General features: G+C 42.1%; 1 protein-coding gene across 2 annotated transcripts; it reads right to left on the bottom strand.

The window, feature by feature from the left end:
* Window positions 1-1,032: 1,032 nt before the first annotated feature.
* Window positions 1,033-27,199, bottom strand: smtnl (smoothelin, like). 2 transcript variants are annotated; one of them, XM_047595027.1, is made up of 10 exons: window positions 27,071-27,199; window positions 25,873-26,830; window positions 9,169-9,250; window positions 8,424-8,684; window positions 8,268-8,330; window positions 8,130-8,190; window positions 7,898-8,044; window positions 7,676-7,799; window positions 4,634-4,785; window positions 1,033-1,773 (listed from the first exon to the last, which is right to left on the bottom strand). In XM_047595027.1, the coding sequence occupies exons 2-10, from the start codon at window positions 26,542-26,544 to the stop codon at window positions 1,647-1,649; spliced, it is 1,689 nt and encodes a 562-aa protein (XP_047450983.1). In that variant the 5' UTR covers window positions 26,545-26,830; window positions 27,071-27,199; the 3' UTR covers window positions 1,033-1,646. The 2 variants fall into 2 exon arrangements, with proteins under 2 accessions (XP_047450983.1, XP_047450982.1); XM_047595026.1 differs by having other exon boundaries at window positions 25,873-26,826; window positions 27,071-27,176.
* Window positions 27,200-27,499: the final 300 nt, after the last annotated feature.

Below are 27,499 nucleotides of genomic sequence, written 5' to 3'. Positions count from 1 at the left end.
CTTGCACAATATGGGCGAATTAGTTGAACGTGTCATAATAACAGGGAACAGATTGACTTTTAACCTCAATAGAAGACATTTAGAATGGCTAAATGCTAAACATATACATAATAATAGTAGATAATACAGCAGGACTTTATATATCTATATAAGTAATGCAGTACAAGCACAGCATTTGGTCACAAGTTGTCATCCACGCATCACCTCAAGTGCACAGATCAGACATAACATTATGACCTCCTAACACACCTGTGCCTCAAAACAGTTGTGGTGTCAGATAACAGGATGTTGTCAGTAGAGGCCTTTGGGTCCTATGGGTTGAGGGGAGAGGCCTCTGTAGATCAAGCTAGCTCCAGTGCATCCCACAGATACTTGATCAGTTTGGGATCTAGTGAATTTAGAGGCAAGGTCAGTACCTTATTTTTCATGTTTTTTTTTTAGTTGTTCCTAAACTGTTTTTGTGTGTGTGTGTCTGTGTCAGGGTGCATCTTGCTGCCTTGTGTCATTGCTGTGGAGTGGGTGTGCCTGGTCTGGTCTAGTTGGGTGGCACAGTCTGAGTAACATCCACATGCATTAAAGTCGTATCCAAAAATGTCCCAGTAGAACATTGTATTGTCACAAGAAGATCAATGTTATTTACTTCTCCTGTCAGTGGATTTAATGTTGTGGCTGACCTGTGTATTAAAATTCACTCTCAGCCCAACAGGCAAAATTGTTGAGATGTTGTATCAACACACTGAGCGTATATTGGATCCATGAGGGATGTCTAAGGCTGGTAGTTAGGAGCTTTATAAACTTTCCACTTTCATAAGGAGGACAGCTCCTTGAAGTGGCTGTGGGGCAAACAGAAGGAAAACTGACATCATGCTAACCACTATGTGGAAAGAAGAGAATATACACGGTGTAGATTTGGATTATAAATAGCAATGAATAAAAATTTACCAGGACCAAAAAAGGATTTAAGGAGATTTAAAAGGACAGTTCTGTGTTTACCATAAAGCAAAGAAGTCACACACTCTCTCAAGCAGTATCCACAGTTATGTGTACAGTACAATTTATTGCGTTCATTTTCCATCATCAGCTCTATAGCACAACGTCACACACACATTGGATGGAAATACAACTCAAGAACAACTCATCACACAATCCTTTTATACTCAACAACATTGCTTTGGATATTCTTCCACAGTCCTCAGGGACATTCGTGAGACATCCCTCCCCTCCCCCTGGTGCAAACATCCATGTTAATATGCTCAAACATGTGAGGTGATAATAAAGATTTAAACAGCACGGCAACATTTTCACTATCTCTCCAATAAATCTCAACAACACACACTCATACACACTAAAATAATCATAATAAAAAGGTACAAAACAGCCTCGCAGCCGTGAGTCCATTCATCTTCTTCATTACAGTTCATACCCAGCAGTAACAACTCAGTCCATATTTTTTTTATCTGTGATCTGAGCTGCGTGTTTCTTTTCAGAGCTGCTTCTCCAAAGCAGCCAAATGTTCACCAATCCACCACTAGGAGGCGACACAGTCTCTCCGAAGTGCTCCCCATGCAAGTTCTGTGAGTCCACCCAGTCACAGAGGTGTCTGAGTGACGGCAAAGAAGAGCTGGACTGAAGTGAGCCCTAAAGCTTCACTCAAACTTGCGCAGGTGGTTGTAGAGGGACTGGACGTAGGTGAAGACACACATGGGGTCTGGTTTGCGGCCCATGATCATCATGTCATCCACCTCTATCAGTCGGTCGCAGCCTGCCTTCATTCTGGAGACAAGGGCAGAGAGAGACAAGTCAGAAGAGAAGTTTAAGCTGCATGAGTTTAAATTGGAAATGCAATCAAAACTGGATTTGAAAAAAAAAAAAAAATGAAAAAAAAAAGCAAAGTTTCCAGGCATCCATCTATGTACGGTACCTGGTACCAAGGTGATTTAACAAATTGTTTGTGTGCAGGCTTGTATAAATGTCAGGCATTTTTCTTGAAAAATGTTAATTAATTGTTTTCTAATTCAGTTATCGTCGTTTACTCTTCAAGGGGTGAGACGTAACGACTGAACTGTGTCAAGACAACGCAGCCCGCCGGATATGTGAGTCTAACACATTATGAAAACACAGAGCTTTGAACAAACATGTTTTGAGGTGACGGGGCAACATTATGTGATCATTCACATATATTTACTGTCCTGTAAATCTCATATCTGGGATCTCTTTAAGAGGTCAAATCTAAAGCTGCCACCGGATACAGAGGATTGGTTCTTTGCTGGTGAACATTGTTTTTCCACTCAAACCAGCTTAGTTCTGCAGCGTTTCTAGAATAAGGCATTCTTAAATCAAGTGATTTCTTTTAAGCCCTGACGCACAATGTGTGCGCGTGTGTGTGTGTGTCCACGCTATAGACCTGTCTAGTGTCAGATTTATAGTACTAAGAATGTTCTGCATGTACTTTATCATAAAAGCCAAGCAGTTTAATGGAGTATGGAGTAAGACCAAAGGAATGCACGCCTTTCATCAAATGTGAAAAAAAAAGAAAGGAATAGATTGGGTATGTGTTAGTGCAGCTTCCTAAACTGTGTATCGTGTTGTCTTATGTTATATAAAAAAACTGCAGAGGGCTGTTAAATAACTCAACAACAAAGACACATTAAGAAACATTCATCATTGATGCATTTCAGGCACATAAATTCCTTAAGACCAGATCAGCAAGCTTCAGAAACCACAACTTACTCCTTACCAATGAATAGTAATGAGAAGTGCTGGGAATTACATTTTGTGCAGTGCAATTATTTGTTTCCTTGTTGAGGAAGCCAACCAATAGAGCTCTCCCTTCTGTTAAAGCTGCAGGCAGCAGCTGATTAGTTTAGCACGATGAAACAGGCACACATGTGGCTTGGTTCTGTCCAAATGTAATATAAAAAACATCCACCAATCAACTTTTGTTAAGTTAACTAATGAACTTATGATATCTTGTTTAACCCATAGACAGAGGGATGTGTAAAAATAATGCGTGGTAGTTTTTTGTGGGGGTTCATGTGTCATGTGTCAATTTGTTCATACTTATTAAAACATATAAAACATGCTAAGCTAAGCTAAGCTAAGCATCATCTCTCTTTTTATTGTACCATCGTGACAGGGAGTCAGTCTTCTTTAACTTCAGGGGTGCAAACACCGTGAAGGTTTCTGTTATGTAAGTTCTCAACATATCGCATCACCTCAACGTACAATCCAAAGTATAAACTACAATGTCCACGAACCAGAGAGTTAGCGGTTTTATCTCCGCAATGTGCCACATGCCGACGTGTCCCAGAGCAAGACACCAAGCCTGGTGTGTGAATGCTAATGGGTAGACGTGTGTGTGACCGTAAAGCGCTTTGAATACCATCAGGTAGAAAGGATATGACATTTACCGATATACTATCACATTTCTAGCCAAACGCTTCAAATTATAGAATTACTTGAACGTCACCTCGGCCCAGATTAGCAGTTGGATGGAAGGCTTAAAATATCAAAAATATTATCGACATATTATGGCCAACGTTTGCAGAGTCTGTACAGGGCATGTTGGCAGACACGCAGGTATGCGCAGATTTTAGTAGAGATCTCTGCACAGACATGATAGTATCAAATCTGGCAACGTAGAAAAAAATGAATTCAGCTGCCAAGAAATAATAACAACGTGTAGGCTATGTCCCTCTAAAGCAATGAACTTTTTAATCTCTGTTTAAGTCGATTTATGCAAAAAGAATGTAAAGTGTCAGAGCTGTAGATGTGCTGGTAGGCATATTTCTTTTCACTTTGGAAAAAGCCAAGCGTAAAAACTGCTTCCAGCATTTATGCTAAGCTATGCTAATAGCCTTTTGGATAAAGTTCTTCGCTGATTGCTGCCTTCGAATGGAAATCGTGAGCTTGTGGTCAGACATGGGCAGCTGTGCACACAAGGCGCTAGGCACCACCAAGGCTAAAGGTTTAAGATAGAGCTGTGGAGGAGGGAGCAGAGGAGTAAAGTGCCAAGTAAACTTGAAACTGTATCCACTGATTCAAATCCGCTGGACTGAGGAGCCCTTGAGCTAGGTGCATTTTATCATTTACAGTTCAGATAGAGCAAGATAACAAAATGTAGGAAATGCAAAGGCTATAACAAAAGAACGAGGCCCATTTGTAATATCAGCATTGACATAATATAAAGATATGCCTAAAGATATGAACTCTGTACAGTTGCCTATGTCATTTTTTGACTTAGTGTTACAATATCAATAAAAATACCAATGTGCTCGCTAATTTTTTTTCTTGTTTTTTGAATACTTTCCAATATGACTTAGCCAGTTATGCTATTAGGCTAATGATATATCCCACCGCCGCCACGTCAACAAACGCATCAAAGCTGTTCAGTTACGGTGTTGTGAATACCACAAGAGGGCGCTGTTCATTTGAACTTTTTCTCGTAAATACGATCATTTGAAAGCAGGATTATCTTTCTATTTCTATTTAAACACAAAAAATTGTTATTGTGAATTTGTGTCAATAGGTTTCATATCTTTTGCTTTTTCACAAATGCACTTTGTGTTTCCTCCCCGTCCTCAAATGCACCACTGATGAATAGCTACATCATTTTCACATTTCCATCACTCACTCTGCTGTCCCAAAGGCCAGCTCAAAGTTGTGTTTGCGGTTGGCCGGCGACAGAGCGGTGTAGTCGAACTCGGTGGGGAAGAAGGAGTGGACCAGTGCGCAGAAAGCCATCCCGTCGCTCCAGCTGGACGAGAAGTTCTGGATGTCGATGTTCTGCGGGGACAGGAGAGCGGGATGTGGTGTTGAGTGTGCCTGAATCTAGGAGAGCACCGAGAGACTGACACAAGTGAAAGAACATGACTTGTAAAGTTGAATGGCAGCTTGTTGTAGCTTCATAAAGCCGTCTCCGCATTCACTGTCTGGCCCATAATTATGATGGATGAAACAGACTTTCCTTTCGGTCGACTTCATGCTTTCAAAATCATGTCATTCCAAGACCGACCTTTATTAGTCTGGAGTTTGCTTTGAATGAAATGTGACCAGATGAGGTGAACTCTCGCATTCTTCCGTGCGGTTGTGTGTGAAGGTGTCTGTGTGTGCATGCATGTGTCTGTTTGCTACATGTGAATGAGTCCCTTGGCTTTGACTTGCTCGCTTAGCAATAACCGAAGCCACATGGAGCAGCTGGAGCAGGCCAGACGGCTGAGAAGGAAAGAGCACCAGATCGCAGCAATGTGTCACTGTACTCAACCATGACCTGAACTCCCTGAGCCCTGCACCCCCACCCCACCACTAAAAACGCACACATCCAATTACACACGTCTGTTTTTACAAGGACACCCACTTCCATGCACTTCTGTAGCTGAGAGGTGCATAATTACACATTAGCACTGTGGCGTGTGCTGACAGGTTAATGCTGTATGAAAGGCTGTATATAAATATGTCTTTCTCTATGTCTTTGGCCTGACCTGCATTTAAATTTAAGTATCTTCACAGATTTTTTATTCAAAGTATGTAACCTAATCCAACATATCAAAATTACGCTCTGCAGCTGTAGTGCACTATCTCACTCACTTATATACTTACAGAATTTATGTACATTTCAAACATATTAATATCTTATGATTATATGCGGTCTTATTTGTATTGTCTGACTATCTGCCATTCACTCAGATGCTCAGACTCTTAATATATGATCTCATCTTATCAATGTTTCTGCCAGTTTTTGCATGTTTACTGTAATGCTAAAATGACAATATTCCCTTTCAAGAGTAGCCATGCTACTGTCATGTCTGTCCAATCAACATACAGCCAGGAGGTGTTTAGCTTAGAAAGGAGTTGAGACTAGAAGCAGGTGGAAACAGTTACTCGTGCTCTGTCAAAATTTCCAAAACTCCTCTAAAGCTCACCAATCAACACATAATACATTTTGTGTGTGACCTGTACAGAAAGAGGAATACAGAAATTACAGTGGGGACAGAGAGAGGCACAGAGAGGCCTCAGACAGAATTCAAACCCTGAGACTTGTTGCTGTCAAGGTGACAGTGCTGCCCATGTGTTGGCCTTGTTAAATATTAAAACAATTGAATTAATTAATGAACACTGGAGGTGTTGCTGGATTTCTCTTTACGCTAAGCTAATACGATATGCACTGGAATTTGCACTGTATGGTTATTTTTCTGCTTTACTGCAGAATGATCCTGGAGGATGATTGAGTTTCCAGCTGCACGCACATGATTATCATCTGTTGATTAATTAATTTCTGCCCACGATTAAAATCAAGAGCAAAGAAATACCTGCAACTTTGCTCTTTTTTTTAACCCTTTATGGGGCGAGGAACCATATTTGGTGCCTTGCGTCACCTGTGCCTCTCATTGAGATTTGGAAGCATGTGGTTTTCACTCAGCCAATCAGAGGCAGCATTCTCAGGTCGAATATGTTGTGCACGGTCCACCTCTGCATGAAGAAGGTCATGAAGATGTTGGTCAACAGGGGTCTTCACCATTTTTCAAGCCAAGGACCCCAAACCGATGGGGAGATTAAGTAGGGAAACCCTACCTACTATATGTGTTCTATATTAAACTCAACCTAGTGCTATTTATAAATATATTATCATTATTATTATTATTATCATTTTGCATTCAGTATTAAGTTTTTCAAATAATACACAGGTTCAAATATTCATTTTTTTCTTTTTATATTTCAAACTTGTGCAACAGTTGGGTGACGGTAACTTCTTCCTCCATTTATCCCTTTACTGAAATATGTCGGATTCACGTTAATGTGTAATTAAAGACATTTAAATTTGTGGGGGAAAGTTAAAAAAATATAGACAAAAAATGTCTAATCAGTCAAAGATTTTGTGACGCCCCTGCAGTAACTCCATGGACCCCCTAGGGGTCATGGACCCCCTGTTGAGGACCTGTGACCAACAATAACATTCCAGGGTTGAAATTTAGAATTTCCAAGTCTTTCAGTGAGAACAACTATCATCATTTGTGCGTGACATTTCATCTGACAGCCTGATAAACATCTTCAGCCTGCTGACGTGGTGGGTTGCGTGTTCATATGGTGATAGCAAGCTCTGTATTTTTGGTGGAGGAGCAGCATTGCGCACACAGCTGGAAGACATCACGAAAAGGATAACTCAAATTTATTGGCCTCCTGCATTAAAATGTCAGCTCCAGCTGTGCTTCCAGCTTTGGAGCTCACCTCCGAACTTCCTTTTAACGACATAAACGTAGTTTTCCACTGCGTGCAAAAGTCGTGTGACTTTGTGGAAAATGTACCCAGACACACTGGGTTTCCTAGCGGGAACAAATCTCTGACAGATCATTTTTTATGCTACAGTGAGAGGATCTGTTGTCAGTGAGAGTCTGGACGACAGGGAAACACATTCAGATAATTGATTGTGATCTGTTCTGGAAAATGATGGGCAGTAAGGCTTTGTAATAAAAATGCTAAAACAGACAAAGATCTTTTAAGATACGAGCCTGTGTGTGATCCAGCCGATAATTTAATAGATGGATCAAACATTATAAAAGATGACTTTAAAAAGATTTATAACGCCATATAACGTTAAATATATGTAATGCAATGCAATAAATGGCATTTTAACACTGTCAGAGTGGAAACCTTTCGGTCAGATTGTAACTGATGTTACCTGGTAGCCTATGGTCTTGGAGCGACACCACTCGAGAAGAATCTGTTTGATGCTGCTGGCTGTGGACACTCCAAAACTCTGAGACCGCTTTAGTTTGGGTTTGTTGTCCATCAGTTTAGGGCGACTGCGCAGAGGGAGAAGAAGGCAACAAACACACATGAGACAGTTGTATTGAGGTCATTCCATGTGACCCGCATGCTACATGCCGTTCGTTCTTCTCACCTGTTACTGGCCTCGGAGTCCAGCCTTTCAAAGATGGATCGACGAGCCTGGGCGCCGATGTTACGAGGCAGAGTTTGTGATCTCACCAGCTCCCGTCTCCTCTCTCCCACCTGTCCGAAAGACCTGTCACTGCTCAGGTCCCCGTCTCTGCAGGGTAACAGGACACAGGCGTCAGACAACACAAAAAACATTTCATCCGTCCTAAAAGTGTGCGCTCCACCAGTCCACTCACCTGTCATGCGGCAGTAGACCTGAATATGTGACAGACTTAGCAGGGACTGAATGTGCCTTCTCTGCAAAAGAAAACCCTTCAGATTAAATCGCATATGTGACACTGCTGTATATCAGAGTGTGCGCAAAAATGGCTTACCCTGAATGCGGGGAGATCCTAGAGCCCTGATTGGTGTAGGCGTCCATGTCTTTACAGAGGATACTAACACCAAGAAAGTCAAAGGGATTCAGAGTTAGAGGATATTATGCTGGATTCATGCTGTAAAGATAAATTGATTTGGTGACATCCAGGCACCTGGGTGATTTGGAGACTCCTCTGTTGGTTGGGGCTGGGCACTGCTAACAGCTGACTGGCCGTTGGACGAGGCCTCAGAGGATGGGGAGGGCAGGGAACCATCGGGGCTGCTCGGAGAAACCGGCGAACCCTTGATTTCTGCCGTCTTGGTCGTAGCGGTAATGGGGAGATGGGGCATCCGCATGGCGACGACGGGCGCCGTGTGCTCATGTGGGAAGTCGGTGGGTGGAGAGATCTTTCCATGCACCAACACTGAATGTTCTGGTTGGATATAAATTATATTAAAGGGAATTATCACTTGCAGTTCTCCTCATTTCAACAAGAATACTTTTGCAGCCTTACTGTTTTGATTTTGTAACCCACAACCTCTGATAAACCCACTTGGCAGACAGACATACTTAGCCATATTTGCTTTATAGGTAGAGCATGGCATCCAGCACATTTACCATATGACCTTTATTGTTTAAGTTGCAAACATGTCTCTCCTATAGAGAAAAAAATCAATGAAGGGTAATTCTGGTTTATTGCCGCCTGCTGTGTTTCCTTTTAATGAGGCTATTATGACTCCATGGTTCATGCTTTTATACCATCCATTGTAGAGGTTCAGAGGGAAATGATTATTGGGGTGACTAGTGTTAGCGCAAGCTTTCCAAGCTTCACGGGATACAGTACTGAGAAAAAGATATTTGTTTTCTGGAACAGCCATTTTGTTATCGCTGTTATCACACTAGTTATATGTGATTACCTGTTGCAGCAGCGTGTCCATTCTCCTGTCCAGCGAGTGTTGGCGCTGGGTCGACTTCTATTGGCTCCTCTCGCTCAATGCTCTGAAACAAACATAGGCTCATAGTTAACACACACACACGCAACATTTAATACTTCGAATGATGAATGAAGTCAGTACAAACTAGCATGAGGACCATTGTTTTCCTCCACAGTGGAGACTGCAAGCTCGACCGCGTGTTTTTAAAATCAATCACTGTAGCATTGATTAGATTTAATAACCGACACACTGGATCACTGCTTTCTACAGGGGGGTAAATGTGAGCCCTTTTGTGTTCAAACACTAACATGTTGTGTTTGGATCATGGACAAAAAGTCGGGGCATCGTGTTCTTCTGGTTTGAACAAAAACAGAAACCCAGATGTGCATTGCTCACTGAGTCATGGTTGGAGCCTTTCACACTTTCAGGTTTTTTTGACAGTACTTCAGACAAAATAAAACAAACCAACAAATTGGCACGGGGCAGCTCAGCGCACTTCAAAGTCGGCTTTTGAAGAGTATAGACCTTGATGAAGCCTCGTAGGTGTGTGAAGCTCTGGGGTGTTCTGTTCTGTGCGTTTGCCCCCTCCTATCCCTCCTGTGATAAGGCCCGCGGGGAAGTCTTTTGTTTTAAATCAGGCTCTGCTGTCACTGACACGCTCAGGAACGGGAGAGCTGCCAATATCCGTCCAATTCTGACGGCTACCATGATTGAGATCAAGTTAATGTCAAACATCATCAGTATCCAGAGTTCATATTTCAGAGTCTGCGTGACCCTGAGTTTTTCCAGTCTCTGATCAGCTCAGACCTGCAGCACAGCCTTCTTTCCTCTCTGCAAACACAATCAGCCACGAGGGACAGCTAATCACAGTTCCGAGAAGGTACTTCTATCTGAAACTCTTGAAGCATGGCGCTGCTGACCCACATGGGTTGTGGGTCAACCTGTCACTTTCCATATGGCTCTGTCGGATAGATAAACAGAGCTTAGCGTGTTGATACTCAGCCCCTTTGGCCCAGAACAACACTACACAGGTCAACAGTGCAGCGCTGATAGCTGTGCAAGCTTTCTCAAGGTCAGCACCAAAGCACATATCACACTGTATCAGTGTTGCTTCTCTCAAGCATTTGAATGTAACAGAACCCCAGATGCACTCTCAGGCGGCCATATTGGAGATCCTGAGCACAAATAACAAATGAACAGCTGGTTGTATTTCAAACTTGGCTACCACAGTGGAATTAAACAGACAGTGCTAATTTCTGCGCTACGTTTCATCGAGAACATTATTTCACCGCTGATGCATCCGATGAATCAGCTCTGTGTTTAGATAACGTCAACGTGTTTGGAAGCAGAATAACACATTCTGGTCAGAATCCAGGAAACAAATAGATTAATGATGTGAGTTTACGGAAAAACAGTCCTTAACCAATCATCGTCATTTCAAAGGGACAGGAGGGGAGGAGAACTAGTAATTTGGGATGTCTTCTCAAAATAAAGGCATTGGAACTACAAGTTCCGAACCTTTGAAGGCTGTTCAGTTCTCGAACTGTGAGCACGGAGTTGACCTCTGCTTTTGTTATATTATTAAATTCACCCTGAAACGTGCCAAAAGAAACACCAATACAGTTCCAGCAGCTGTATTATGTTAGGCTAGCATGTTAGACTCATCTTTTTGGTCATAATGGTCATTTTTACGCCTGTCAACTAAAAATAGAACTATAAACACAAAACTGACATTTTGGCCCTTTGTGAGATGTCTACATGACCCTGCCTCTAATTTGCAGAACTACATAGCAATTTAGATGCATGTTTGCATTCATTCATTCATTCATTCATTCATTCAGTCAGTCATTATCTGTGTCTGGTTCTATAACTGTCTGTTGTATGATTGTTATTCTAAAGTCTTCTCTGTCTGTGTTGTGTGCCTGCCTTGGGACTGCGGCAGAAAATTAGCATTTGTGCTAACTCCGACGCATTTACACTGATGACTAACACATTAATGTTGATTAATGTGCATTCAGTTCTAATTAATAATAATAATAACTTTCTGTAACCGTTTGTCCTCTGGAGGGAGGGGAGGTTAAATTTAGTATTAACTCGTTCTAGCAAGAAGAATTCAGTCTCCAACAATGTGTTGATGCACGTGATTGGTTGGCCTGGAGCCACATGACCAGGTGCCATATTGGTTTATATGTATATGTGCATGTACGTGATTGGTTGACACATTTAGCTTTTTACATTGTTTCAGTCGGGATTTTCGGTGTTTTTCTTGACCCTGGTGAAGGCTACGAGCCAAAATGCGTTGGTCTAATCCAGTTCCAGTAATGTAAAATAAATTCCATTACTACAAGTGCTGCTGGAGTGTTGACCTTTCTACATTTCACTTTAGAAGCTTTTAGAAGCCACAGTTTTAGAGAAATGTACAATCGCCTCAAAACTGTAGACATGGATCCAGTTAGTTTTGTTATGTTGACAGCAAAAAAAAAATATCATTAAAACACCATAATGACATTATAACTTTCCACAATTTATTTTCCATGGTCGCTCATCTATATCTGTTTAAATGTCAGCATCACAAAGGAAACACAATCAACACTTTCAGGACGGGGCTTCTGCCAGGATAAAGTCTTTAGAAAGACAGAAACCCGAGACCTCTTCTATATCCCATCCTGCTTCATGCACTCATGCACACATGCACACATGCACAGCCATAAAATACAATATACTGTTCTTGCTGTGAGATAGCATGCTGGGTGCACTTGAGGAAATGACTGGGGGGGTGTAAATGTGTGTGTATGGCTGAGCTCAACATAAAGGAATGCTGATGGATGGTGGATGTTATAGGAAGGTGAGAAGAAAAGCTGCGTGTGCCTTGAAGTGGGTTATCATTTGATATGTAATACTGACGCACTTAGTAGGGGAAAATGTGAGCAATTCTTAAAAAATCACCATGTATGATGAGGCACATTTAATCATTTTATATTACATGATGGTAAATGGTATAGAGGGATCGAGGGATAGAGGGAGAGTGAATAGGGGCAGTGAGGTGGAAACAGCTGGACATCCAGCAGGGGGAGGGAGACAAATTGCAGAATGTCTGGCTTTAGGGAGGGGAGCTTTCCCGGCTTAAGCACTCAGATCATCAGACGTCCACGTTGGGTCATAGGGGGAAACGTGATAGCAGAGCTGCTGAGGTTCCTATAAACTGTCTGGTATCTTGAGGTTTTGTTTGCTGGCAGAACACACAGCTCGCCCTACACGGCATGTTCTCCACATTTGATAACAAGGCTGACCAGACACTTGAGGACGTGATGCTCTCATTCCATTCGTATGGTTAAACAAGGGCAACACAAGCAGCAAGGTGCAACTGAAAAATAATAATGTTTTGCTACAAGCTTTTGGAAGCAGCCCCACACTGAAACTGGTTAAACTTCCTTAAAACGATATAGCCTCCACTGCAAATATTGTACCCCTTTGTCTGTGCTTTATCTACTTTCTTCCTCCTTGTGTGCAGTATGTAACACATTTGTGAGTCTAAGAATATTTAATCCGAATGAAGAATAGAAAAGGTTATTCCTCCTCTTTTCAGTTTCCAACTGATAAAGGCCGTTGCCAGTATTTGGGGTTATACTGTGGCCAGGAAGCTATGAAAAGCAACGTTCCACTAAAGGTCAGTACTGAGGTTAGCAGCTGCTACACAGCTAATATTTATACACTGAGGAGTGGATATACAAGCCTGCAACAGCACAGTTTTCTACAGCCACTCCAGACTGAAAAATACTCTTTAGTTTAATGACAATGAGGTCAAACAGAGATGCAAGTTTTCCACAGCAAATACCCAGCCTCTGGGCGGCATTAACATTAGCATAGCGCCGATGAAAACCACGTGGAAACAGACGTCGGATATTACTTGCTTCTTTTAAGTAAACCAATATGTGTTGAAGGAGAATTGTATCAATTGTATAATTGTGGGGGAATGCAGTGCAGAAAGAAGTGTTACTGCCACAGAATGATGAAACAACAAAAGAAATATAAAAAATACTGTAATCATTTTTACTTTTAGCCCTTTAAAGCCTGAATGTATCGATGGTGATACGTTAAAGGACCCGCACAATGATTTGCTCTATTGACAAACTTCAAAGTGTGGCTGTGCTTTTGTCTGGAAGACTTTCGCGACATCACAAGAGTAGAACTAACTTCGTTTTTACCAACAAATTCCTCCAAACAACTCTCTCTTCCTGGGGCTCCCCGGTCTTACGTCATTTTGTTCTGCCAGCAAACAAAACCTCAAGATACCAGACAGTTTATAGGAACCTCGGCAGCTCTGCTATCACCTGTAGCCAACACCAGTGGTGAGTCATTATTACCGTAATGGCAGCTTTTTTTTCCCCCAGAGAGCGCAGCTTCCCAGTGTTCAGCCACACAATTTTGTCCATCTGTGAGTTACGGTAATTCAAATACTGTAAGGCGAATGTTCAGGTCTTAAAGGGTTAATTATTTGTGCTTTTATACAGGATTTGGTCACTTCATATCATATCATTCTGCATATCATATGCAGAAGCAACAATCCCAAACCCAAGAATTAGTGTCTGGTTCAAACCCTGAAGAATTTTAGTTAGAAATATAATAATTAATATAATAATTGTTATCTCACCTCTGGTGGTAGATTCACAAACCCATCATAGTAACGGTATAGCACCATAAGTTTCTGTTTCTCTTTGTTGGCAGATACTTGTGCATTAGTGTTGTCATTTCTGAAGTTGAACTGGATGACACTGGAATAGGAGAAACCACAGTGCCGATACCAAGATTTGCTTAGAGTTTACTTTAGTTTGTTTTTCTGAAATTTAAGACAGCAGCATCATGCATTATTCAGAAGGAATGACCAGCCGTTTGGTCTGGTCTGCTATTAACAGCTCTCACCCCGTTACTGCAATACATAAAGGGCCCATAAATGTGCAGATGCAGAACACACATGCAAGCAAGGCCTCAGCCTCAGTAACAGTCTCTTAATTTTGTGACAGAAGTGTAAGCAGACAAAAGCTCACTTTTCTTTCTTCGGGGAACAACAAATCCCCCACTCCCTGAGTGTGCGTCATTGCAGCATGAGCATGGAACATAAAATATGTGGACGAGATTAGTTAAACGGGGCAGAAAATGTGGGAAAGCTCTGAGTATGAGACGAGAGACAAAGGCGGACATAAAACAACAAGGAGATTGAGCGTATTTAACAGACACCACAACTGGCTTTTGATGCATAGTTAGAAAAAGGAAACCGTGCACAAAAAATACACCAAAGTATAACCCAGAAAAGCCTGCTCTGTGGCCATCTGTGGCAAACAGGACTGGACAAAGGAAGGCACAGACTTTGCATCAAAGCCAAACATCAAAACGCAAACCTAGCGCAGTCGTATTGGACATGTCAGGCTGAAGAAACATGTAAAGTAATATTTGCAAATGCCACAATATTGGCTGTTGCTTCAGGACGACGTTCTCTGCATGGAGACCTGTCTGTTCAAACAGCAGGAGGTATGGGGGTGCTGGGTGAGCGCCATATCCTGTGTTTACTCAGAAGACATTGTTTAGCTGTCAGAGGTATCTTCATCACTGACACTTTAATAAAGGCTCTGTAGGGCTGGGGGTGAGGTGTGGATGGGACGGGCCGGCTTCTGGAAGTGAGTGTTTGATGAGGGTGGCAGTTGCCTCCTGGGAAACACAGTGTACTCTAGAAGTATCTGTCCCCGCACTCCAGCATGATGAATTAGACTCAGAACAATCATTACGAGCTTAAATCACCAGCTCTGTGCCTTAAATGAACGGTGTCAACATCCACGTTAAGTGGACGGTGTAGAAATAAAAATGAACACCACAACAACAGCGTTACAGCACACGAAAAGTATGCAAGTTATTTACACTCACAAAAAAAAAAAAAAAATACAGGAAATGAAACTGTAAGATTAGAATCCAGTCAGGATAGAAACCAACCAGCCATATATCCGTTTAATACTGTAGTGAAACAGTAATGTTCTGGTGGGGGTTCAACGAATGTGACCATGAAAGTGTACTAACTGGGGAGTTACATGACCAGAACATGTGTCCTGCCTGTAACTGTAGATGCAATATGAATGAAATAAAAATAAAAGATTTTTAGCATTTTAGAAAATAAAATTTTAGAATTTCAAAGTAAAAGTAACTGTTTCTGTTTTCTGTCACGAATAAACACTTTTACCGGCGTAGCGTCCTTAATGGCCTCCGTGTAGAGAGGTTGTAGGAGTATAAACCTACCTTTAGCTGCATTTCCATGGAGTCTAACATTAGCTAGTATCACTGTTAATCTGTATTCCAGTTGTGTAACTTCTTACTGAGGGTTCTGGGACTATTCATTCACCACTACGAACCTTATTGTCTTGCTAATGGTTACATAACATAAATTGAGCTCCTATGCTTACGTAATACCAGCTACATTTCATATTTAAGCAAATGCCTATTAAACTGCCCTTAATTCAGTATGTCTCTTCTGTTGTCAGGTCTAAGTCTTGTCTATTAATTGACCAAACCGCATTGGCAATAGCTGCGGAGCTAAATGCCAACAGTGGACTGATGAGCGGTGGACAGACTGAACAAAACACATGGAGGCAAGCTGGTTGCCTTCCAGTGAGTTCCAGCGCTCGTGAGTGCTGCCCTTTATGTGCAGCTAACTTTAGGACTTATTTGCAAAACAAATAGACAGATGGAAAGATTTCCATCTGGATACACATGGTTGCTTAGTGACAACCGTGAGATGATAACAGCATGCAGCCGTATACTTCTGTACATATTAGAAAGTGCCATACATCATGGTCAACTCACAGATGACAATGGCAGGCTTTGACCTGGATTTTTACAGTGACCATAACGACCAGCCGTGTTTTGATTTGAAACATTTGAAGCAACAAGCATGTTATCGCATGTAACACCTACTGCACAGCTACCAGATGAGACAGTTAGTGACAGAGGACTCATGCTCTGTAATTTCCTCTCTGGAGTCCATGGAGGAATCCTCTCTGAGGAAGAAAGACATACTCAAACCACCTGTTCTTCAAAAAATATTCATGTAGCCTGCAATTTCTCTGCGGGACAAATCGCAAGGAATACCAATTTGGGCTGAGGGTGGGAAATATGCACACAGCCTTTGAACCGAAAAAAAAAAAAAAAATCTCAAAACCTAATTGCAGGTGAGAGCTACTGTACAGGGAAAAGTTGGTTCCATAAACACATCATCACTCGGTGCAAGCCTGAGTCCTGGCTGCTGACAAAATGAGATTTCACATGTGATTCCCTTATGCTTTTGATACAACATTTGTGAAGAAGACACAGTGATGTCAGTTGGAGTTGACTGATTTTCTACTGTTTGTAGCGAACCCTGATGTTCTGTTTGGGGTTTTGGATGCACCAAGATAGCTGAAATTTTATGAGACGTACCATCCATGACATCGTGGCTTTCACTCATTTTATGAGAAGAGCTCACAGCTTTTACAGCTGGGTTCACCATTGATGAAAGACAACAGATTTTCATATGCTTTGAATCTGGGATAGGTGTTGACAGTGTAGTTTTATTCAGCGCTGCCTGCCCAAATTTTGAATTAATGAATAGGAGGTGCACAAGTGAGTTCTACCTCTCTGGGGCTAAGTGAGCCCATTATGAGCACCAGCTCAGAGTAGGATAACTTACTATGCATTTGTTTGCACAACTATTCCCACTCTCACTTCAGCTTTGGTTTGACAGATGATGGTTGAGTCAGATTTATTGTGATGTAAGAATCATGGATAAAAAGCAACTGTGGTTTCTGGTTTCAGCCAAGAATCTCTGACTAACAGGTCCTTCTGGCCGTAGGGAAAATATCAAGTTTTTCATTGTAACATCTATATCCAACATATGGCAACAATAGAGAGGGACTCCCCTGTCTTCCCCGTCCATCTCCAGTCCTCCTATCTTACTGACAAGCGTCTGACATCCAAATCATTGGGTGAAAAGCAAATCGCTTTATTAGGCAGGGCTTCAAGTTAAAATACTTTAAGCCAATACATATTTGGCCACTGCTGTGTTGCATCTAAAGTACTCCACTGACTGCTGTTTTATTCATGCTTTGCAAACACTGGCTCGGTCATTAGCTGTTTAGCACAAAATTAGCTGTACATGTCATATTAGCATATACTCCTGCAACTTCAGTGATTATCACTACAGAGGCATTAAGGTATTTAGTCATTTAGATGGTGGAAGGTGCTTCAAGGTTTATGTCTCACTACTGTACATACTGATACTGTATCTATTACAATGCCTTCGTTTCCCTGCATGGGTTCAAGCAGATTAATGTTTTAGTGAAAACATACTGCTCTCCGGGCTTAGCGGGAACACGCAACGTATCATCTGCTGCTCTATCATCTAAGCTCACAGTGATTGACAGGCAGTTCGATTAACTCTAGGTCACGTTTGCTGGGATCCAAAATGCTCAATCTATCCGTTATACAGGGGTCAGCCTCCTGCAGCTGGAGACTTAATGTCTGGCTAAACCTGAAAACTCTGTGAGAGAACCCCGGCTCTCTCATCCGTGACCTTTCCACTGTGTCACCCAACCCCTAAAACCAATATCCCTTAAAGTGCCTTCTGGGCATTACTCCAAAACACTGGAGCTGGACCGCAGCTAAATTAAATTGGTGAATTATTCCCAGGGTGGACTCAGCTGACGTAGCCAAGGAGGTGGGCAGAAAAATCTATCAAATCCTGGAGCTGACTTCCAGTCAGGCTTAGTGGTTCCAGAGGGCAGTGAGGGTGAGCTGTCCCACCTATCGGCCAGTCACTTATTAACCTGTTTCCAAAGAGATGATGACGGGAACATGGCCCATTGTCTGGAAGTCATTAAGAGAGCCAGGGGTAGCCAGGGAGTGGTTGCATACCTCTGTTAAACCCCCACACACACACACACACACACACACACACACACACACACACACACACAATATACTAAAACTAATAATAGCATGTCTTTCTCAGAATAACTTGTGAAAATAGCACTGACTGTGTATTTGTACAGTGTAGAAATGACACGTCTGTTAAATGTAGGCATGTTAGTGTGTGCTTACGTAGTTGAAACTCTGTTTTCTGTCTCACTTTAAACTGTATTAATAGCCACAAGGGGGTTTTGAGGGGGTTGCCAGGAATCCAGCCTTAAAATGCTCTGATCGGGGGGAGGGGTTAAAGGGTTAGAAAGGGAGGCTCAGAGATGGATGGATGGATGGATGGATGGATGGATGGATGGATGGATGGATGGATGGATGGATGGATGGATAGTCATTCAGTCTGGGCTCAGTAAGTGTATCCTGCAAGATCTAGACACACTTTGTCCTTCTCCTTAGACTGAACAAAAACTCGAAAAGTAGTAAAGAAAACCAAATGTTATAGCTTAAAGAACTCAGAGTCACCCTACACACATGCAATAATAAAACATCAAAACACAAGCACAAATAGCATCAATGTGTGTAGTCACAAGTCTTTCTCTTTAAGAGTCTGCATTCCCGATGGTTCTGCTGAAGCATAACGTTAGTTCAAGCAGAGCGCTGGAGTTGTACTTACGTTCGCTGATTGGAATCAGCTGTTTCTGTCTCATTCATCAGCTGTGCAGCTGCGGATGACTACCAAAGTCCAGTCATACCCATGCAGAGCCACAAAGCTGCCATCCTGGCCTGATACTTCTCACTATTACATGTAACACTACCGCAGTTGTTGCCGCCAACCAATCCTCTGTCTATATTGTTATCTTTTGGATTTGAATATAATTTATGTTATGCATGGTTGATCTGCTCAGATAACCGATAACCGATAACTGACAGTTTCCTAGAAACCTTCAACTTCAGCATGCACTTATTTTTTCACTTATCAATTAATCTATCAATGATTTTTGATGACGAGCCATTTGATCGATCGCCATTTCGCCATATATACAGTATATATATTAGTCCCATAATAACACATTTTGACTTGAAATTTATGACTGAACAAACATTTCAAACTTTAACTTAACCAGTTAATACTATCCATCCAAAAATACGTAGATATACATACATAGTGCTGAGTAACATTAGAGTGTTCATTGTAACTAAAAATGCACTTATTAAATAACTGCAAATGGTGGTTTCACCCATGTAAAGTTTGACGTTAAAGGAAGGTTTATATGCATAGAAACAATCAGCTTACAACTTGCCTTCTTCTCTAGAGGCTCATCATTAAGTTCTTGTTTAAAACACAACAGATGAGGATAAAACAAGGTAGATATGGTAGATATCCTTTCTTGAGATGCTTGTGCATAACAGCTGTGTTTGATTTTTGTGACATTATGTCCAATTTATTAGGTCACTGCTTACAGATTTTCCATACTTCTGAATCTGATGCTCAGGTCAGTAGACCGGCATATTCCAGGCTTATTTAACAAATTCCCAATGCAGCTTCTAGTCTGTACCTTCACGTGTTCAAAACTGCCTACAAGGAAGCAGGCACGCACGTTTTCCATAACTTTCTTTTGCTAAAAGAGCCTGTGAATGTGCACACCAGCCGCTAATCACGGTGTAATTTTAGTTTGGACTAGGATCAGTGCATTTAAGTGCCCTGAACAATACAATCTATCCATCAGCCTGTTTTCAAACTGTGACTGAAGTGAAACACTGCAGGCTAAATGCTGCAGAGGTCTGATGCTCATATGTGTGTGTGTGCAAAGATAAGAAACAGATAGCATCGAGGTTGAGTTGTGTAATGTTAGTAGGAGGAATGGAGGGCGACGGAGTTTGGCGTAGAAAGAGGACTGTCAAATGTCAACTTAAATGAACAAGATTCCACTTTTGACTTCCACTCTGTTATTACTGTCAAATGAACTTTAATAGCTTGGTATAATTACTGTAAAACTGACAAGACAATGGGCAGCTCCTGTCTCGCAGCGGTGGTACTGAGAGTGCAGATGTTCCTCCAAATTAAAACCACATTTCCCATAAATCCTGTCGCTTTCCTGAGAGAATCTATTAAAAGTAATTTTGCCTGCCATTCCTTCCACCATCTCCACCATTAAAGGTCTTTGCCAAGTTTGTACCAGACGGTTGACAGCAAAAAACGCTCCAAAATGTGCTCGGCCGTGATTTATTGATGTTTACTTTGGTGCATGTAGCACCTTTATACCAAAGCTCATGTGACACTTACACAACCTGTAAAAGAAATAAAAAAAAAACAAAAAAAAAAACATCTAGTTTGCTCCAAACTCAGCTTTTCTGTCTTACTTACATAACATGTGATGCAATTGTTGCGTGAAGCCATAAATCAAGCGCCCCCAATCTTTGAGCACTCACAGAGAAAAGTAGATAAACCTATGGCCTGTCTGTTCTAATCTCATCTGTTCATCCGCACACACCCACAATGCTGGAGGAATGTACTGCGTCTAATGTTCTAATGTGGAGTCCTGGGGTCATGAGTGGTACAGGTGTGGTTTAGTGGGTAAAAGAAAAAATGGATTGTTTCTGTAAGAGCAAACAGAACCAGAAAGACAGTGATAAATATGAACATGCCCATCATGTTCAGTCATCAATTTCATGCACAAATCTTGAATATCTTGAAGGGACAGCCCTTCATTAGGGTTGGGGTTAGTCACAAGAGACACATATATACTGTTTGTGAAATGATAAACCACAAATGCGTTGCATCAGTCGAGCCATAAAAGACACACAGGCTTCCTACATTTCCCACAAGACATCACAGTAGCATCATATATGACATCATCTTTGCCTGGTAAACTGTTGCACTTTAACTCCATCTGTCTATTTATTGGACATATGAAAACCCAAGATAAGTCATCATCACTAGAACCATGTTTCCATGTTGGATTTTCACATTAAGGTTGATGGATGGGGCAAAACTAATTTCTCAGAATTTGAAATTTACAACTGCAGCTAGCAGTGAATAAGCTCAGTGGGAGATCCAAACACTTTTGTGTATGGCATTCACTGATGTTGTATGATTGATCCTTGCTATGTCTATAATCAGCATTCATCTCAAAACACTGACTGTAAGAAATGCCTGCCCAATCAAAAAGAAAAAAAAAGATCCATTTCTATTTTTCTTGTAGAATGGTTTGTACCTCTACTTTACTCCAGCTGATACAACCTCTTCTGGCAATACTGTGCAGCCTAGTTTATCCTTTGTAACATTTCAAAATGATTATCAAATGATTAATGAACAATTGTTCATGAAGAAAGTGAAAAAAAAAAACTGAAAAAAAAAAATGCGGGCCAGCCACGGATGAGGAAGAAAATGAAAGTGAGTGAAAGAATGAGAAAGAAGGTTGACTCCTGAGGGTGGTAATCCTTCTACACTCAATGTACTCGCAATGAACCACAAGAACCCACACAATGGCCCACTGAGACGGTTGCTTTGGCACCGTAATTGGCAACAGCAGTGTGTGTGTGTGTGTGTGTGTGTGTGTGTGTGTGTGTGTGTGTGTGTGTGTGTACTTGTACATCTATCTTTCCGAGAACCAGTTTAAGTTTTATACCATCAGATTGAGGACATTTGTGCAAAGTGAGGACATTTTGGCCGTTCCTCACTATTTTGGCTGTTTTGAAGTTTTAAAACTCAGTTTTACAATTAGGTTATGGTTAGGGTGAGGCATTTAGTTGAGATGGTTAGGGTTAGAGTAAGGGGCTAGGGAATGCATTATGCCAATGAGTGTCCTCACAAAGATGACCATACAAGTGTGTATGTGTGTGTGTGTAAAGGCTAAGTGCACAAGGGGGGTTTAGGAATAGAAACAGAGGAGGAAGAGGAGACGTTGTTGAGAGGGATTAGGACAAAGGCCTAATCCTAATATTGGCTAATTCCTGCTGCCTGCAACCATTAGAGAATACAACAGACGTGCACAGCTGCCTCTTAAACCTCAAAAACCTTCCAGATGGAAACGCACATGTATGCATACGTTTACACACAGCTGAGTTTCCAAGTATTTTTACGCGAACTTCGCGAATCAGAAACAAGCAACCGAATTCTGAAATCTCTGCAAATCCTGCAAAGCATTAATCACCACCTTGATGAGACAACCTGACAGGAATGATCTCCAAAGAAAATATCAACTACAAAGCTGATTGACGTGGCACATTTTGCCTCAGCGGAGAGAAAAGAAAAAAACCTGACAGATTGTAGAGAAAAAAAGAGGGTCAATAATGGAGACAGGTATGTGCTGCTGGTGCGTTCCCCCCGTGAATCAGAGGCGCACGGTAACAGCTGGAGAGCAGGTAGGAAGACAGGCGAGCCTATACACATCTTTTTTGGCTCCGATAGCTGCAGCTTGGACTTGAGTCATTAAGAAAGAAAGCAGTGTGTGTGTGTGTGTGTGTGTGTGTGTGTGTGTGTGTGTGTGTGTGTGTGTGTGTGTATGTGTGTGCGTGCGTCTATGGAACGTGTCACAGAGGCCTGTTTGAACAACCACAAACTGAACTTTTATTATGTATTCTAGGTTCCTCATCTCATTATCGGAAAGGCAGGTGAGGATGTGGCACAAAGGGGGAGGGAGCTGTAATCATGGTTTCAAACACCTGTGCGTCCCAATAACACAAAACAACGCGTGAGGATAATTACGACAAAGCAGGACGCACAAACAATGCAAACCTTTGCACACACACACACACGCGCGCTGTTTCAGAGTTTTATTATTTGATCTGTGTGTGTCTGCAGTGGTGTGTTTGGCTGACAGCGGGGGATCTCCCACAGCAGAGACACTCAGAAACAAAGGTGCCCTTGTGTTGTTTAGCTCTGACCACATGATTTCACTGAAGATAACATTCCCCCGCTGTATCCACCACATACTTTGGTAATTACAGATAAAAAAAAAAAAGAAAAAAGGGACAGTTATATGCATATCGTGTACATGTGCATGCACGTATCTGTAGAACTGTGAGACTATTGTATTGATGCTGGTAGTTAAAACCTAAGCATATGTCAAACGGTGGACATGACAAAACAAGTGCATCCCGATGAAATTGTTGGCTTCTTGACTTGTTTGGTCAATTGAACTATTAATCCCCTTTGTTGGAGTGCCTATAGATCAAGGTAATATCCCTGAACACAAACACAAATCAATAGATGTTAAAAGTAAGTACTGGTTGGAGTCAGGAGTGAATACTGCCCTCCCTACAACCATTGTTCTGTGCAAAAATCCTTCATGTGCAAGGTTTCTGAGGGTTTTGTTGCACACACTGTCCTTTTCAAATTATTTTAGCGAGATTCAGATCTCGAAAGTCTGTCTTTTGTCTGCACTAAACAAGCCATTGTCTCTGATTTGGCTCTGAAATGATCCAGACAGTCAAATCACTCACCATTTGTACTCGACATGCCTTACACTGGAATAACTGGTTTGAAATCATCTTTTCAGTTTCCTCGTTAGACTCGTGGGCTTTAACAAACATATTTCTGGAAGCCTTACACAACTCTTCAGACCTTGTCACGGTGACACCACACACTTTAAACGCAAAAAAATGATTCAGCAGATCTCAGAGGTTCAAATGAGAAAGAAATAAACATTGGTATTTCATTAAAATTTGCGATAAATGTAGAGGAGTATTTATTTTTTCATGTGTCTGCATATTCAAAAAAAAAAAAAAAAATCAAAATAAATGAAAATATTACTATATATCCAATGTACCTTTATGTTTATTTGTCCAAACAGGCCAAAATCCAATAATTTAATTTGCTTATTTCCTTTTTTTTTTTTTTTTTGCATGACTGTACGTCTATGTGTAATGTGTCCCAGCTTTGAGTTAGAGGCAAGAACTTAACCAAAGGAACAGTTCTGCTTCAATTTAAAAATACTGTCTTAACACTGTCCAGATATTGTCATTGAAGTTACCCAGAGTTTGAAGTGGCTCGTTCAGTGTTTACTTAAAGGTAATTAACATGGCAGTAAGTAAATTATTCTGAATAAATACGGGGGAAAGAAAATTCTCTATTAATGGAAATGAAATGGTTGTTTAAACTACAGCAAGTTCAGGAAAACTAACATTTGCTGTTAAAGCAATCAGACTGAAGTGACTGAGCCAAGAGGACTGAGTTTGACGTAATGTGCTTAAAAATGTAAGTCAGGCACGCATATTAGACATTTGGTATTTCGCCTTGAGATGGGAAGATATAAAATATGCTTTGATTATCTTCAGCTGGTGTCTAGTCTCTTGTTCATCTGAATTTTTCCTTTCTGCACCGAAGAAACCATAAATTATCGAGGAGGAGAAGGCCAGGAAAGTTGCACACTTGTCATCATCAGGATGAACAACGCAGCAACCACAGGAGCCAGGAGATTCACTTTCTGGTTTCATCAGAAGCAACGCAAGCCAAAGGAGGGAACAAAACCAGCTAGCGAGATGGTTTCTACAAGGGACTGTGAGATGAGTCAACATCAGGGGACGTATCTTTATGAATAACATCCCAAAGTGACGGTAAGAATGTATTCCTGATAATAAGTCAGACACTGCAGAGCACTGACACGCTGACTCATGCCGTCTGGTCACCACTGATGCAGTACTCAGCTGTGATGCAACCCAGATGTGTGCACACCATGAAACCATATTTTAAACACCCTTGATATGAAGACAAATGTTAGCTTTCCAGGAATTGAGAGAATAGCTTCAGCCAGACAAAAGACTGGACTTTCCTGAACAATGCAATTATTCAGGTGAAGCTAAAACATAGAAGAAGAAAAAAACTCCTTTACACTAGACAACATCAACAGTGACTAACCAGAGAATACATTTGACTGTGCTGATTTCACATATTTGGTTTGGGTCTGAAAAACCACACAACCACAGCAACCTCACCTCCCAGGAGCCTGCTCGACTCATGTTACTGTACTCATAAATCCCTGAGCATCCCAGCGGAGGGCTATTGTGCAACCGCAGCGACACGGCCAGTACTCGTATGACACATCATCACGCACACAACCCAGCAGCTCCTCAGTCAAACTGACAATCACCCTCTTTAACGTAGCCGCCGTCAGTACTACAAGGTCGCCTCTTTCTGAAAGTTACGTATTAAATTACCACACTGTGATTTTCAGCCAGGGTTACCAACAAGGGACGTGCTGAAAATCTTCAGCTATTGTTAAGGTAATGATAGAAATTATCCTTTCCAAATATATCCACATATTGTGCCACGCTTTAACCACTGAGCACACGAGTTGCTAAAGAAGGCAGCTAATGGTAACTTTAAATGGTTCACGGTTGGCTAAAAGAAACAAATCAAACAATGTGTTTGAAGTGAAAGTACATTTGTTAATATTTAAATGTGATGGCAATCATTAGTGATAAAGCAATAGATTATCCTTGAAAATAAAAAGCAGAGGACGGCGCCAAAACAAAGCTAAAGGTGGTTGAAACAGTCAGCTGAACATAATGGCTAACTGGAAAAATAGTTAAACAGATGTTGGCTTCTTATCTAATTGGTAGAACAGAGTTAAGCTAATTGATCGCAGCAGGGCAATGGTTAAAAGATAACTGTATGACCCACATGGAACGTGACAACAGATGAAGTGGAGCTTTTGTTCATTTGACAGGTCTTTGGGCAAATAATCAGACATAGCTTGGGAACCACTGATGCACTCTAGACCGTCTTCATTACAGACATGCGGTACTCACGTTGGTCTTGCTGGACACGGCGAATGTGGCTCGACTGGAGAAGCGGGTGATGGAGGGGCTGCTGCTGGACACTGGACTCGTCACCATTGAGGAAACTTTGGTTCCGGCAGGGGGGCTGCTGGAGCTAGGGGAGCATGAAAAGGTGGCGGGAGGTGATGCGGGGGTGGGCTGACTGCCGAGGCTGCTGTAGGTCTGTGCTTGGCTTCCCAAGGTGGAGGACTGGACGTGGAGGTGAGCCTGGCTCTGAGTGTGAGCCTGACCCTTTCCGTAGATCACCTCCTGCCCCTCCTGGTGGTTCTCCCGAATGTCATTTAGATGATTCTTGTGGTTCTGATTGTGAGTGTTGTTCAGAACGGCGCTCCTGTCACATGTGATGCCACTTAGGAGCTCCACCTGTCGGGTGAGAGCCTCCAGCTGACTCCTGAGCTGCCGGTTCTCCTGCTGGAGCTGTGCCACAGCTCGGCCCAGGGGCCCGCTCAGGTTGGCTGTCTCCTCCAGACGGCGCTCCATACCCAGCTTAAAGGTGCTGACATCCACATGGATCTCCCTGATGGCATCACGCAGAGTGTTCTCATAGCGGGCGAGAGCTGAGCACACGGTCTCCCCATCTGGAGAGGAGGATCGTGGGTGACACAAGTCTCTGTCCATGTCAGCCAGGGTTGGGACTTCCATCGGTGCAGCTGCTGCCTCTTGAATGGGCCAGGCAGCCTCTCTGAGAGTTAACTTCTGCGAGGCCACCGGAGAATGTGCTGGTTCAGTCAGTGTGATGGGGGGTTTGGCTAGAGGGGGTGGGGACTGATGGACAAGGGTTGGGAGGTGAAAGTTTGCAGGAGTTGGGGGGGGGGGGGGGAGCAAAGGTCTGGTCTGTGTTATCCTCCTTCAGCTCAGGATGCCCTGGGCTGCGTCTTCCTCAGCAGGCTCTGCTTTTCAGATAGCAGCGTCTCTCTCTGGCTTCTGTCTGACAGAACAAAGAAGATGAAACTGTCAAACGTCCTTAAACATCCTTATTCAGTCTGGGTTGAAGAGGATTTTCTATGCAGGATAATTAGAAGATCACTCACAACAAATTATGTCCTAAATTAATTCATTCTGAAAAAATGAAAACCTAAAACAGACCAGAGAAATCACGAAACATTACTGTATGTGGCATGAAAAACAGCAGTGAGGTAAACTTCACTCACAGCTGCAGCAAACATACCTCGACTTTGCTCTCCAGTGCAGGTCTCCAGAGTTTCCTCAGTGCTGAACAGCTGTGTGAATGTGTGCGCGAGTGTGCGAGCTCTGCCCTGAACTGCCGGCTCTCTGGTTTGTTTAAGCTCTCAGGTTGATCACTCCTCTCTTCGGGCCAGGAGGAGGGAGGAGAAAGGGAGGGAAAAGGGAGGAGGGTGTTGGTGGAGTGAAGAGCCAACATGGAAAGAGTAGTAAATGTGAGGGGAGGGGAGGGGAGGAAGGGAGGAGGGTTGAGCAGCTTTTATATCCTAATACTGTGTAAACTCTCATACCGCTTCTCTCTCTTCCTCCTCTTCTCCTTTATATCAGTATTTTCCTACGTAGTCAGTGTAAAAATACAATGGATGAGGCGAAGGTAAAGAATGCTATCTGAGGCAGTCGCCAGCTTGCAGTGACC

Source organism: Mugil cephalus, chromosome 9, assembly GCF_022458985.1.
Source record: "Mugil cephalus isolate CIBA_MC_2020 chromosome 9, CIBA_Mcephalus_1.1, whole genome shotgun sequence".
In the NCBI taxonomy this organism is placed as follows: domain Eukaryota; kingdom Metazoa; phylum Chordata; class Actinopteri; order Mugiliformes; family Mugilidae; genus Mugil; species Mugil cephalus.
The sequence above is the reverse complement of the archived record's forward strand: the minus strand, read 5'-3'. Positions and strand labels throughout refer to the sequence as shown.